Raw genomic sequence first — 13,629 nt, forward strand, 5'->3', positions numbered from 1 at the left:
GCAAAATATATATGTCAAGTGATAGGCTTTATAAAAAAAAAAAGTGTATATAAACTGAGGGCCAGAAATGAGGGTAGCTGGGGCTCAGGAATTTTACATAGGGGCTGCTAAGGTTTGAATGCCTCTGTCCTCTCAAAATCCAGCTGTTGAAGCCAAATCACCAAGGTGATGGCCCTGGGAGGCACCCGGCCTTCAGGAGGTGGTCAGGTCACCCATCGCAAATGAGCTGAGTGCCCTAGTAAAACCCCAGCGAGAGCGCTGGCCTCTCCCCCATAGATGCTAGAGGGCGCTGTCTAGGAACCAGGGACTGGGCCCTCCCCAGACACCAGTTCCACCCGCACTTCCATCTTGGATCTCCCAGCCTGCTGAACAGTGAGAAACAGATTCCTGTTGTTTATACGCCTGCACAGCCTGTGGCATTTTGTTATAGTAGTCTCATCAGACTGTAGGAATGCAGGAAGAAAAGTCTTCCCCAGCCTGAGGTTTTAGTTAAGGAAGCCCTTGCCAATATTAGAGTTAAGGGAATATTATATAAGGTTAGGATAAGAAGGTAGCAGTTTGTATAAGCAATGAATTGAATAAATGGGCAAACTTCTTACTTCTGTTATAACCTGCTTAAGACCCTGGCTGAGGTACCGGAGATAAGTGTCAAGAGATAGCCGTTTGTCCAAGCAGAGGAGATAGCCATTTGTTTCAGACAGGGGTGATACGGAAGGAATGTTGGAAGCCATAAAAGTTATCTGACGGGAAACATTTGCCAGCTAGGGGCGGCTCCTGAAGCATGGGCGCACATCCCCCCATAGGGAAGACAAAGGAGACCCTTGGCGGGCAATGACGTGGGGAGGCAGCTCTGTGAAACCATTTGCTGTAATTCAAATGTATGTGTGATTGCTTTAAACTTAGTGGTTGTACCTGTTTACCAGTTTAATTGATTGGATGTATCTTTCGCGGGCTTCTCTTTGGCGGGCTCTGGTGTGTGTGCCCACCCCCTACTCCGGCTATAAAGTTAGAGGGAACCAGAGGCTAGGGGCTGCTGGACCACGACTGACTCACCCTCCCCACGGGTGAGTGCCGTCGATCCGGGAAGGCCCCTTGCTGGCAAAGGAACACGCTGCAGCAATTCCTGCTTGGAATTACATCCCTTGTGTGTTCTCCGTTATTTGGGAAGGTGGGCAAATCTCAAACTCTTCAAGACTAAGAATGGGAGCTGAGAGGTGACATCTGAGTAATGCTCCAGAGGAGAGGGCGAGTGCACAGTTCATGAGGGAATGCCCCTGGCAGCTCCAGGGGCAGTGAGGGGCCAGCGTGGCGCAGCAGGGACAGGGAGATGTGTGCGCCGGGCCCAGAGAGGGGCCTGTCTGCCGCGATGGAGCCACAGGGAGGGAAACAGTTGAACCCCAGGAGAGATGTGCTCCGCCTGAGGGGTTTGCAGGACTTCCCCAGGTCTCAGGGGCGTGAAGAAGGCTTCCTGGAGGAGCTGATGGCTGAGTGGAGCCTGCGTGAAGGAGGGAATAGGCATACAGGCGCAGAGCTAGGAGGTCAGATGAAGAGAGAGAGAGAGACGAGAGAGCAGAGACTCTTCTAAGCAGAGATCTTGGTGTCATCCCTGCAGTGGGCAAAGTAAGAGATTAAGAGGGGTGGGGCAGGCACACCGGGGTGGCCCGGGCAGTGTCACCCCCAAACTGCACCATCCTTCTCAATCTGTTTGAATCACCACTGCAAGGCAGACAGAACCCTAGACTGAGATTTGCAAAGCCTGGATTCCACCCCAGTTTCCTATTTACTGGCCGTGCAGCCTGGGGCCAGTTGCAGGGCCTCCTCCTTCCATTTCCTCCTATGCAAATTGTGGATGATAAAACCCACACATCTTCCTTTCAGATCCAACATTACAACACTCATGGAAATTTTTATGTAAATTAAACATAGGGAGATTAAACATATTTGGGAGGAATCAATACTAAATTATTACACAAGTACTTTGGGTACTTCATCTTTTAAATATGCACTAATTCAGCCGGGCATGGTGGCGCGCTCTTATAATCCCAGCTTCCCATGCTTGGGAGGCTGAGACAGGAGGATCTCACAGGTTCAAAGCCAGCCTCAGCTACTGAGTGAGGCTTTCAGCAACTTAGTGAGACCCTGTTTCCAAATAAAGTATAAAATAGGTCTGGGAGTGTAGCCTGGGTCCTACTTCCAGTACAACAAAAATAAATAAATAAATAAATAAATAATAAATAAAATATGCACTAATTCTATAAAACATACACCCTGATAATGTGTGTGTGTGCGTGTGTGTGTGTGTGTGTGTGTGTGTGTGTGTGTGTGTATTACCCAAGGATTATACCCAAGGGCATTTTACTTTTGAGCTACACCCCCAGCTCTTTTAAAATTTTTCATTTTGAAACAGGGTCTCACTAAGTTGCTGTGCCTGGCCTGGAACCTGTTGATCCTCTTGTCTCAACATCCCCAGTACTGGGATTACAGGTGTGCACCACCATGTCAGCTAAAATGTATAGCAAAAACTTTAAGCAAATATATTAGAGAAAAAAATGATCACAGGGGAAACTAGAATTAGATAAAAGTGCTGCAACAAAGATTCAATTATTGCAACTCTCAGTCCCTACAAATGACCAAGAATACTCCACATGGCAATAAAAGTAGAAAATGGTCTTTTAAAATCTCACAGCCAAGCCGGGCATGGCGGGGCACGCTTGTAATCCCAGCATTCGGGAGGTTGAGACCGGAGGATCACAGTTTGCGGACAGCCTCAGCTACTTAGGCTCTCTGCAAGTTGGTGAGATCCTGTTTCAAAATAAAGAATAAAAAATAGGGCAGGGGATGTAGCTTGGAGGTCAAATGCCTCTGGGTTCCATCCTCAGACCCACAAAAATAAATAAATAAATAAAAAATCTCACAGCCATGGTAAACCAAACTAGAGGCCAATGGTAGAGTGATAAAATTACACTCTGTTGGAAAGATAAATATGCAAATCATTAGTTAACATTATCAAATATACAGGAGCCTGATATTAAATTTATCCAAAATGATACTTTGTTACACTTTCTGAGACTACCAAATAAATTATTTAGTTGTTAAGAGGCTTCTAGGAATTTAAGTGCTTAACAAGAAAAAAAATTGATGGAAGTGCTCTTCTTCCTCCCAGAATTTTCTCCTCACCTCCCTTCCCCATAAAATTCCTCTCTGTGACTTATGGATAATCCTCCGGTCTTTCTGGAGTCCTCACGCTTTGCCATGATTGGGCTGATTTAATGACAAGGCCTCTATTCTTTTCTCCCAGTGCTTCATTAAGTGTATGAATGACATTTATTTATTAAATTAAGTTAATTAAAATTAATAGTGTTTGGATAATCTGGAGATGCCCTCTGGGAAAAATGGTTATATTACAGGAGATAATAGGGTTTTTTCACTTAAGAAGAGACAACTCTACCGTTTCTTAAAGCATGCTGTTCAGCACTTCAATGTGTGTGTGTGATATCAAAAATCTTATATTTACTGAAGCTCTACACTAAAATGGGAATACATCACCTATAGTAAAATGTCCTATTTAGCAGTATGTAAATCAAGTTTCCTAACCCAAACTGACACTAGCTAGGGATGTAATATGGCTATCATTTACATTGGCAGCAAGATCTCTGATGTTCGGGTAAACTTGGGGTCCTTTTTTTCTATCCTTATAGAACACCTATCCCAGTAGAAGCTCTACCTCCAGTAATGGGAAACTGACGAGGACTAGTCCGAGTGTTTGGGTGACTGTTAGTCTGGGGAAGAGGCAGCTATTAGCTTGTCTAGGGCCCACAGTGCAAGCTGCATGAATTTTTATTTTAAAGGTCTGGGGATGGAACCCAGGGGCATTTGACCTCCGAGCTACAGACTCTGCGCTGTTTTTATTTATTTATTTTTATTTATTTATTTATTTATTTATTTGGTGGTACTGGGGTTCCTGGAAGCCCTTCTACCTCCGGGCTACACTCCCAGACCTATTTTTACATTTTTATTTGGAAACAGGGTCTCCTAAGCCAGCGCGCACGGCTGGCTTCGAACCTGCGCGATCCTCCTGTCTCTGCCTCCCAAGCGTGGGGATTACAAGCGTGCGCCACCACGCCCGGCTCTGCGCTGTTTTTAATTCTTTATTTTGAAACCGGGTCTCACTGAGTTTCAAAGAGCCTCACTAAGTAGCTGAGGCTGCCCTCGGACCGTGATTCTCCAGTTTCAGCCTCCCGAGTGCTGGGATTACAAGCCTGCGCCACCATGCCCGGCAGCTGCATGACTTTTGACAGCTAGTGTTTTAGTTTCTGTATTAGAAGAGGATTATGCCAGTGGTGTTTGGTTATTTAACTTTTTTCCCCCTTTACCTTGTTCTTCTTGATTCTCCTCACTCTCTAATTCTTTGGCTGCAAAGATGTCTTTAATGGAAATTAGGTCATTTTTCAGGCGTTCCAGCTTCTCTCCATCCAGTGAGGCTAAAAATGACTGAACCTGAAAAGAAAGAGAGAGAGAGAAAGAAAGAAAGAGAAAAGGGAAGGAAGAAGTCAGTATAACTATCTCTTTTCTTCTTAATAACATCGGTGCCCAGCTATTCCCAGTGTCCCCAAGATCCAGGTGATTCGTGGTGTGAAGGTAATGCTGGCTTGAGCTTGGCTTTATTGCCTATTAACTGCAACTTTGGGGACATTCCATACACGCCCTGGGCCTCAGTTTTCTCATTCATAAAACATATCCACATTTCATTGAGATCCTTTGTGTGGTGAAGGAGATAACAATATAAAGTGCATTGCACAAGTGTACACAGTAGGTGCTAAATAAATGATGGTGGTAGCTCCTCTATAATGGTGTTCAAAACACACACATTGGCATCAACGCTGGGCTCAAATATCAGCTCCTCATTTATGGCTATGAGACCTTGGGTAATTCATTTAAACTTTCTATTCTTCAGCTTCCTTATCTGTGAAGCTGATGAGGAGTCCATTTACCTTATGAGACTGTTTTGAGAGATAAATGAAGTAATGTACTTAAAATACCTTTAAGCAGGAATGGTAACACACCTGTCAACCTAGCATTTGGAAGGCTGAGACAAGAGGATCACAAGTTTGAGGCCAGTCTCAGTAAACTAGTGAGGCCCTCTGCAACTTAGTGGGACTGTTTCAAAATAAAAAATAAAATAGGGTTGGAGATATAGTTCAGAGGCAGAATGCCACTGGGTTCAATGCCCAGTACCCCCCCCACACACACACACATACACAAAAACAGTACTTTTAGTGGTGTTCAATATATTACATATACATATGTAAATAAACAAGTGTCATATATAGTCATGTGAATACTAAATGTGAGTTTTTATCGAGTTCACCAAAGTACACAAGATCTATTTTTTTCCTTGAGATCTTACACTGAGAGGAGGGAGGCCCATGTCAGTGCAGAATGGTCAGGACAGATGTGAGGCAGGGCAAATGGGCAGGAATTCCAGAAAGAGAGCTGTCGCCTGCTTGGGGAGATGCGAGGCGTACGGAGAGGACCCTCAGAGGAGGCGACGCGTGGACTGATGTCACTCCTGCTCACCTTCTTCAGAACCTCTTTTTTTGAAACTATCCTCTGCACAGACTCAAAAATTATTTGCACAGATGGCCAGCCATCCTCCAAAGATTAAAGTGAATCTCGACAATGGTCAAAGGACAGGGAATACCGTGTTAAAGGTGAAGCACGGCTATATAACAGTAAGGTTCTTATCGTTTTGTTCTGAAGGCCAAACTCTTGCTCTGGAGGAAGAGCCGGCAGAGGAACTATGGTCCTCTCAGAAGTACAGTTTAATATTCATTACGGTAGTAGATTAGCACATCAGGATGAGAGAGAGAGTTAGGGCATCCAGGATGCCAGGACTCCATTATCCTAACAGGTAATGCACATCACTACAGCCCATGCAACCCGCCGGAGGCTCTGGGAAGCAGCTCGGCAGGAAGTCATCAATACAAAACCCATTAGCAGGAATTCAGCAGGTGGAAGCAAATGCGCCCTGCATGAGGCTCCCAGCCAGGCCTTCCAGCCCTGACCTTCTCAGAGTCCTTGTTTCAGTGCTCACACATTTCTTCCTCCCGCTTCATTCTGTTATGCCACAGCGATGTGCACTGAATCTTCAGATAAGTCCAATAACATAATAAATAATCACGCACTCCTCAACACAGAGCCGCGGCATGCTGCCCATGTGTTCAGTGCTAAGTGTTGAGCAGGCCACAGGGTAGACAGTGCGCTTACAAATCTTTTCCTTGGGAGGAGGTTTGTGGTGCCATTTTAGCTACTTTTGTTTCCTATTTTAAGTATCCGGTATAAAGGCAACCAAAATGGTTAGTCTTTCACATTTATCGCACATCACAGGGCCATGCCTGTGGCTGTGCTGGAAACAGTCTAGTTGAACAGCAATAATGATAACTGCTCATGCTTCCATCACTGTGTCCGAGTTTCAGCCAATGGGAGGTCAGTGCAGATGAAGCGCATCATTTCCTGGCCAAGGCTTTTAAAAATGGGGGGTGTCCTCTGTTCTCTCTCTCCTTGCACTGCTTCCACTCAGAAGACAATTAGGCCCTAGGAAATACTGGCATCCAATCACACCTTTAGACTCAGACACTGGGGAGTCCACAGGGACCACGGGATGTGCCCAGTAGAGCATACATTCACCCTGCTAGAACATTCTCTAGGTAATCAAAGGTTTCTTTTTGTTTGTTTGTTTGTTTGTTTGTTTGTTTATTGTGGTACGGGGATGGAACCCAGGTGCATTCTACCTCCAAGCTACACCTTCCACTGCTGGTATGGGCCTCTTGCTGAGGCTATGTTCCTTACAGTGAGGCCAGTGTGAACAGCTAAGGGGTTGGTGCTTGCAGAGGGTCTGGGTGGAACTTGTATGAGACCCTCACTCACCTGAGCACACCTGCCTGCATGAGGTGAGTGAGGGGCTGGGACAGAAGAGGGGCCAGGCTGGAGAGTGCTCTGGAGAGTGGAGGAGTCTGAGAATTCTAAATAGGAACCTGGCCTTCCAGGTCATGATGAAAATATATTTTGTCAATGGAGAAGGACAAAATTTATTTTTTTAACAGTTTGTTTCAAAGGTTCTTAAACTTTCAAATATTTGGCATGTGTAAGGCTGCCAGATAAAATATAGGCTGCTTAGTTAAATTTGAATAACAGATAAAAACGATGAATAATTTAACATATGGCTGTGTTCCAAACATTTCACAGGACATATTTACACTAAAAAAGTATTCATTGTTTATCAAAAATTAAATTTTAAGTAGTCATCCTGTAGTTTTTGTCCTATTTATTTATTATTATTTTGTAGTGCTGGGAAATTGAACGCACAGCCTTTTGCACACAGTAGGTAACCAGTCTCTTTCTTATTTATTTTAAAATTTTGATTTGAAATTATAAATAATTGCCTATGCATATATGCATCATAATGTGACGTTTTGATATATTGGGTACACTGTGGAATGATTATATCATGCTAATAAATATGTCTATCACTGCACATACTTAATGTTTTTGTGGTAAGAACATTTAAAATCTACTCTTTTAGCAAATTTGAAATATACGCATATTATTGCTAACTATGGTCACCAGGCTATAAAACAGATCTCTAAAATAGTCATCCTGTAATTTTATTTGTTGAATCTGGCATCCAGTATGAGTTGCCATTTGTATTCTTTAGCATGGGTCTAGCCAAGCCACATCATGAACTGACCCTCGTTCTTAAAGCCCGTAAGTCCAGGAAAGCTGCCTGACCAGGTGCCTCTACAACTTTTACTGGTTTTCTCTCATATATTTTTGGGCTGTTAATTATAGTATCCAGTATCTATTATTGCTAAATTAAAAAATAAAAGATAAATAAAAATTCTGCACTGCTTACTGTGCATACCACAAACAACTCCAGGCTGAAGAGACAAAGTAGAGTTTGTAAAAGAAGTATGCAGATAGATGTGTCCCTGGGCTATAGTTGGGACCTGGTTTGTCCCACAAAGGCCCATATGTTAAAGGACTGGTCCCCAGCTGGGTACAATTGGGAGGTGATGGAACCTTTAAGAGGTGGGGCCAAGAGGGAGGTCTTTAGGTCATTGGAGACCTGTCCCTGAGGGGGACTGTGAGACCTTGGCTTCTTTCTTTTGCTTCTTGGCCATAAGGTGAGTGGCTTTGCACCACCATACAATCTTACCATGTTTGCACCACAGGTCCAAAAACAACAAGGCCAACTAATCATGGACCAGAGCCTCTGAAACCATGAGCCCAAATGAGCTTTTTTTCTTTATAGTTGATTATCTTAGGCACTTGTTAGCATAATGGGAAGCTGGCTAATATGCCCTCCAAGGATTGAACCTCCTTCCCAGCAACGTAAGTCCTCTGGGGCTCTTTTCTAGAGGCCTAGGGCTGTTTCACAGCTGAGACCTATGATGAAACCAGGCAGAATGGAATTTCTCTCTACAACCACCATAGCTTGTAATGCTTTCATTGGGGCATGATTTTCTCATAATATTTTAATAACAATAACAAATACATGCCACATAAGAATGCAAATAAAATAAAATATCAACGTTATCCCCACATATAAATATGTATGTATAAAATAGCAGCTAAGATTTAGGTGATGCTTTTTTTTTTTTTGGTGGTGGTACTGGGGTTCCTGGAAGACCTTCTACCTCCAGGCTACACTCCCAGACCTATTTTTTATAATTTTTTATTTGGAAACAGGGTCTCCTAAGCCAGCGCGCACAGCTGGGTTCGAACCTGTGCGATCCTCCTGTCTCCGCCTTCCAAGCGCGGGGATTACAAGCGTGCGCCACCACGCCCGGCCTTAGGTGATGCTTTTATTATTGCTAACGATGGTCTTGCTGGTTACTGATCTCACATGGAACACCTCATTAAATTCTTTTAATAATCCTTTGAGGTGGGTTTATTATTGTTCCCATTTCATTTCATAGGTAAGGAGATTGAAGTAAGAAGGATTCCAAATCATATAGGTACAGAGTGATTTATAATCACATAAAGTCTGACTCCATGGCCAGCTTTTGCAAAAAACAAAAAAAATTGTGCTTCCATAGAAAATCGCATTTTTTAGAGCACATATTACTGGATCAGATTCTGGACCTGTGGAACAATTTTACAACTTTGCAACATGTGGATAGCTGATGGCTATGAAAAATTGTTCTTCTCTAAAGATGTGAATAAATTCTGCCAGTTGAAGGCCGACATCCCCTGCTGTGGAAAAGCAGGTCTGTGTCTACTGGCACATGCGTTCCAACGTTCCTGTTCTCCATCTGCATTGGTGTTTCTCTGGATTTCCCCTTGAATGGGTGATAACATCTGCCTGGCTACCTCATTTAATTAATGAGCTAAAAAATCCTTTAATATATGCTCATTTTATATCAGCACGAGAGTTGTAGTTTTGCCCGACTTTGGAAAATCACCCTTGAACAGATTTAACCACAAGACTTTTACCAAAGCTCATGAATATCAAAAAAGGAAATAAACATAAATAATGCCTGAAAATGCCAGGCAAGGAGGGTGTCCCCATCCTGTTTGGTTCTTGGCTGTGTGGCATGTGACAGAGATAGTCTTCTCCTGATTAGTCAGATATCAAAAATGGTTCAGACTCCCTGAGGCCCAAACACGAGAGGACAGGGCCTAGGGAGGGTCAACATGACTTTCGCATTCTGATGCTCACTTCCGAGTTCAGCTTCCGGTCTGAGGCCCTGCCTCTCCCCACTGAATGGCTTAGGATGGCCCATGGTTCCTCATGCAGGAAGTCTAGAGGATACTCCACTGGAAAACCACCCCAGAGCAAGTCAGATGGAGACGCTCACACAAGAGCCATGTGCACAAGTAAATAAGCTAAGTTTTTAAAGTAGTCAGAATAGTAACTATTAAGTGTCATGTAAGTGCTTGCTAAACACACACACACACACACACACACACACACACACACACACACACCCCACTGTAGATCCTTTAAGAAAAAGTCTGAACCCTGCTGCCTCCTGCTGTTCCTGTTTTGTTTTCCTGGCTCACAGGGGAGTGTGAATCTGCAGGACCTTCAGCAGGCTGGCTTCCTGGGTTTCTGCACGGGAGCATTGTAAACAGAGCTTAAATTCTCACTAAGATCACTCTGCCCCTTAGGATCCAGATATTCTAGTAAGATAGCAGAATAAATAAAATATAACCCAGAAAACAAATGTATTAAAACCCAGCAGTCTAAAAAATAACATTGGTTGCTTTGCTTTCATTTGGAAGGAATGAAGATTTGTGCTGATAAAAGATCTCTCATCTGGGTGTGATGTCACCAAAGGGAGGCAGAAAGCCAGGAACCTGACAGTGAATTTTAGAAGAGCCTTTCCTACCACCAGGAAGGGGTAGCAGTGACTCTAACTGTGCCAGCTCCCTTTGGGCCAGGCGGGGTAATGGCTTGGCACAGGGCAGAGAGTAAATTCTATGAAGCTTGATGGGTCACCGGGCTCTTGCATTTGTAACTCAAGCACAATAACGAGGATCTAAAAATGAGATGTTTTCATGGCTTTCCCCAGTTTCTTTCATGTTTAAGAAAACACTTTACTAAACGTGGTGTTTCAGATGGACGGCGCAGATGTACCTTGCTCTCGCTTTCATTGGACAGAATTTCCAGGGCTTCCAGGTGTGACAGACCTTGATATTCATCAAACAGCATCCCGTAGTGTGCGGTCCTCTCTGCTGTGAGCTGCTGCGCCAGTCTCTGTTTCTCTTTCTCCTTGGCTTCCCTTAACATCTGCAGAAAGACACAGTGTTTACACTCCAGATGTGTGCCGACAAGGCCCGCTTCCTGTGTGAGACGAGGGGAGGCTGGGAAGGACCAACTTCTGTGTCTGGGAAAGGTAAATTTTGGTTACTTGGGAGTTTCTAAAAAATTACTTTTTTGATTGATGCTATTGGTAATTTCTACACAACATCCTGTTTTAAATTTTACACGTTTATTATATGCAAGGCAAAGCCAAGCAAAAATTCTATGCCTGGGTATAGGACTGGAAAAAAGCACACCAAAAGCTTCACGGCAGTCTCACTGACGTGTTTCTCACACGTGTGGTTAACTTTTCCTATTTTCTAAGATGTCCAAATTTTGTATTATGAGCAAGTTTCAAGCACACCAGGAAAGTCTGATCTCTTGTGACAGGATTAACTGCAAATTTTGCACGGAGGCAGACTTCAAAGCAGAAAAGAACTGATCTGATTTTCTCTATATTATTACTTTAAAATGTTTGCATATGAAATTATTTAGCATTTCTGATGAAAACAATTAATAAATATAAACTCATAATATATTCATCACCAGATATGGAAAATAAATTAGCCCATAGATGCTTCAGCTGGTCTCTGGAAGTACAACTGTGAAGTGAGTCATAGTCTCCTTCAACTTTTCTCCAGTTATTTTTGTTATTGTTGTTTAAATAAAAAGACAAGAAAATGAACAGAAGTCCATCAGTCACTCCCAATTTTCAGCACTTGCTTTCTTTGGTTCTGAACATCTTTTGATTTCTCATTAAGTTTACTGGGGCATTAGTTTTACAGAGTCCTTTAATATCTGTGGAGAGCACTATAAATATATCAGTCAACACCTGAAGGGCATAAAGGAAAATCACCCAAGAATACAGCCTGGTGCTCACCGTGTGCCAATAAAACAACCAGCCATTCCTCTTTTGAGTTCTTGAGGTTGTTAGCCAAGAACCCACTGGGCTGCAGAAAGAATTCTCTCTCCCATCTATCTTGAAGACAAAATTAGCATAGGCTCTGAATTTTAAAGTTTTTAGAATGACCCAATTAAATTATCACTGGGAAGTTTTACAGCTTGAAATAAAACTCAACCACCCCCACCAATCTCAGGGATGGGCAGCGGTAACATAGAATAGCAAAGCGACTCTGAGATTGCTTTCTTTCCCTTCAGCAACTTCCATCTCTAAACCAGCGCTCTGAGATAGAGGGAAGAAAAGATGAAAGGAAAGGGAAAGGGAAAACAATCGCTCTGGTATGTCAGGATTCACTCAAAAGTGGGAGTGAACTGAGGCCTCCGAGGCCTGGATCAGAGCCTGCCGAGGGGTTAGGCCGATGCGGGGGCCATCGGCTAGCATCGGAGCCTGCCATGAGGAAGGCCAGTGCTGGGGCCTCCGAGGCTGGGATCAGAGCCAGCTGAGGGGTTAGGCCAGTGTCGGGGCCAGCGAGACCAGAATCGGGGCCTTCTATGAGGCAAGGCCACTGCTTGAGCCAGCGAGGTCTGGATCAGTCCACCAGGTAGTCAGGCTACAACTGGGGCCGTCAAGAGTGGGATCGATATTTGCAACGCAGCATGCACAGAGAAATATCGCAGAAAAGTAAAACCAGATGCTTCCCCTAATCAGCAATAACTAAGAGGAAAAGGGCAACAGGAAGTGGTCGAGGTATAGAAAGGGCCCTATAGTAAAGCAATTAAGGTGACCAATCAGAGGGTATGGAATAGGGGAGGATGGAGCCTCTTTAAAAAGAAGAAGGTACATAAATATATGTATCAAAGTTAATCACCAAACAAGCATGGGACCGAGGGAGGGGGAGGAAATGGGATAGGGGCTGGATGAGGGCTAATTGGATGATGTGTGCTTGTATATCCTCTCAAGTCTTGTATTCCAATGTGATGTATGATTACAATGCACCAATAAAAATAAATTTTAAAAAAAGGGGGAGCAAAATTAAGTCTGCCTAAAGAATCATCCCTTTCACAAAGGCTGCCAGTCTCTTTTCCTTCTGGAAAAGAAATGGAGGTGGGCTTAAATAGCGAGTGATTCTGGCATGGAAAAATTCCTGATGGAGAAAAGCTATGGGCATTTAAATCACTGGAATTTGCTGAGCGTGGTGGCGCACACTTATAATCTCAGTACTTGGGAGACTGAGACAGGAGGATGAGATTCAGTGAGACCCTCTGCAACTTAGTGAGACCTTGCTTCAAAATAAAGAATAAGAAGTTGGGCTGGGGGCCTAGCTCAAATGTAGAATGCCCCTGGGTTCAATCTCCAGCAACACACACACACACACACACACACACACACACACACACACTCATTGGAATCTGAGGCCTACCCTGTCCCAGAAAGAGCAGAAACATGTTCTCTATACTGTTATAATAGAATACGTGAGAAATTTAGGTGGTGCATATTTGAACATTTCTGGTTTTGATGTTTATACCTTTCTGCTATAGTTAGGATCTAAAGTGTCCCCCAAAGGTTCATGTGTTCAAGACACAATCCCTGGCACCTCCGAGTGCTGTTGGTAAGTGGTGGAACCTCCAGGAGGCAGGGCCTAGTGGGGGGTAGGTCAATAGGGGGGGTGCCCTTGAAGGGGACGTTGGGACCTGCCCCTCCTCTCTCTCTTTGATTCCTAGCCACATAGGCTAAGATACGAAGATCATAGGTTTAAGGCCAGCCTTGGCAATTAGCCAGACCCTGTTTCAAAATGAAAAGAAAAAGCCAGGCATGGTGGTACACACATGTAATCCTAGTACTTGGGAGGCTAAGACAGGAAGATTGTAGGGTCATGGCCACCCTCAGCAACTTAGGTCACCTGAAACTTAGTGAGACCTCA

At 43.8% G+C, this 13,629-nt stretch overlaps 1 protein-coding gene across 1 annotated transcript in view; it reads right to left on the minus strand.

The window, feature by feature from the left end:
- The window catches only part of FAM114A1 (family with sequence similarity 114 member A1), a gene marked incomplete at both ends in the record, with an annotated part of 73,155 nt that overhangs the window by 20,226 nt on the left and 39,300 nt on the right, over positions 1-13,629 (minus strand). The window contains 2 exons of the mRNA XM_080697258.1: positions 4,374-4,497; positions 10,643-10,795. Of these exons, the coding sequence (XP_080553384.1) occupies positions 4,374-4,497; positions 10,643-10,795 (277 nt within the window). The remainder of the gene's footprint in view (positions 1-4,373; positions 4,498-10,642; positions 10,796-13,629) is intronic.

The sequence above is a fragment of the Muscardinus avellanarius genome (genome assembly GCF_963383645.1).
Source record: "Muscardinus avellanarius genome assembly, chromosome: 6".
Taxonomy (NCBI): domain Eukaryota; kingdom Metazoa; phylum Chordata; class Mammalia; order Rodentia; family Gliridae; genus Muscardinus; species Muscardinus avellanarius.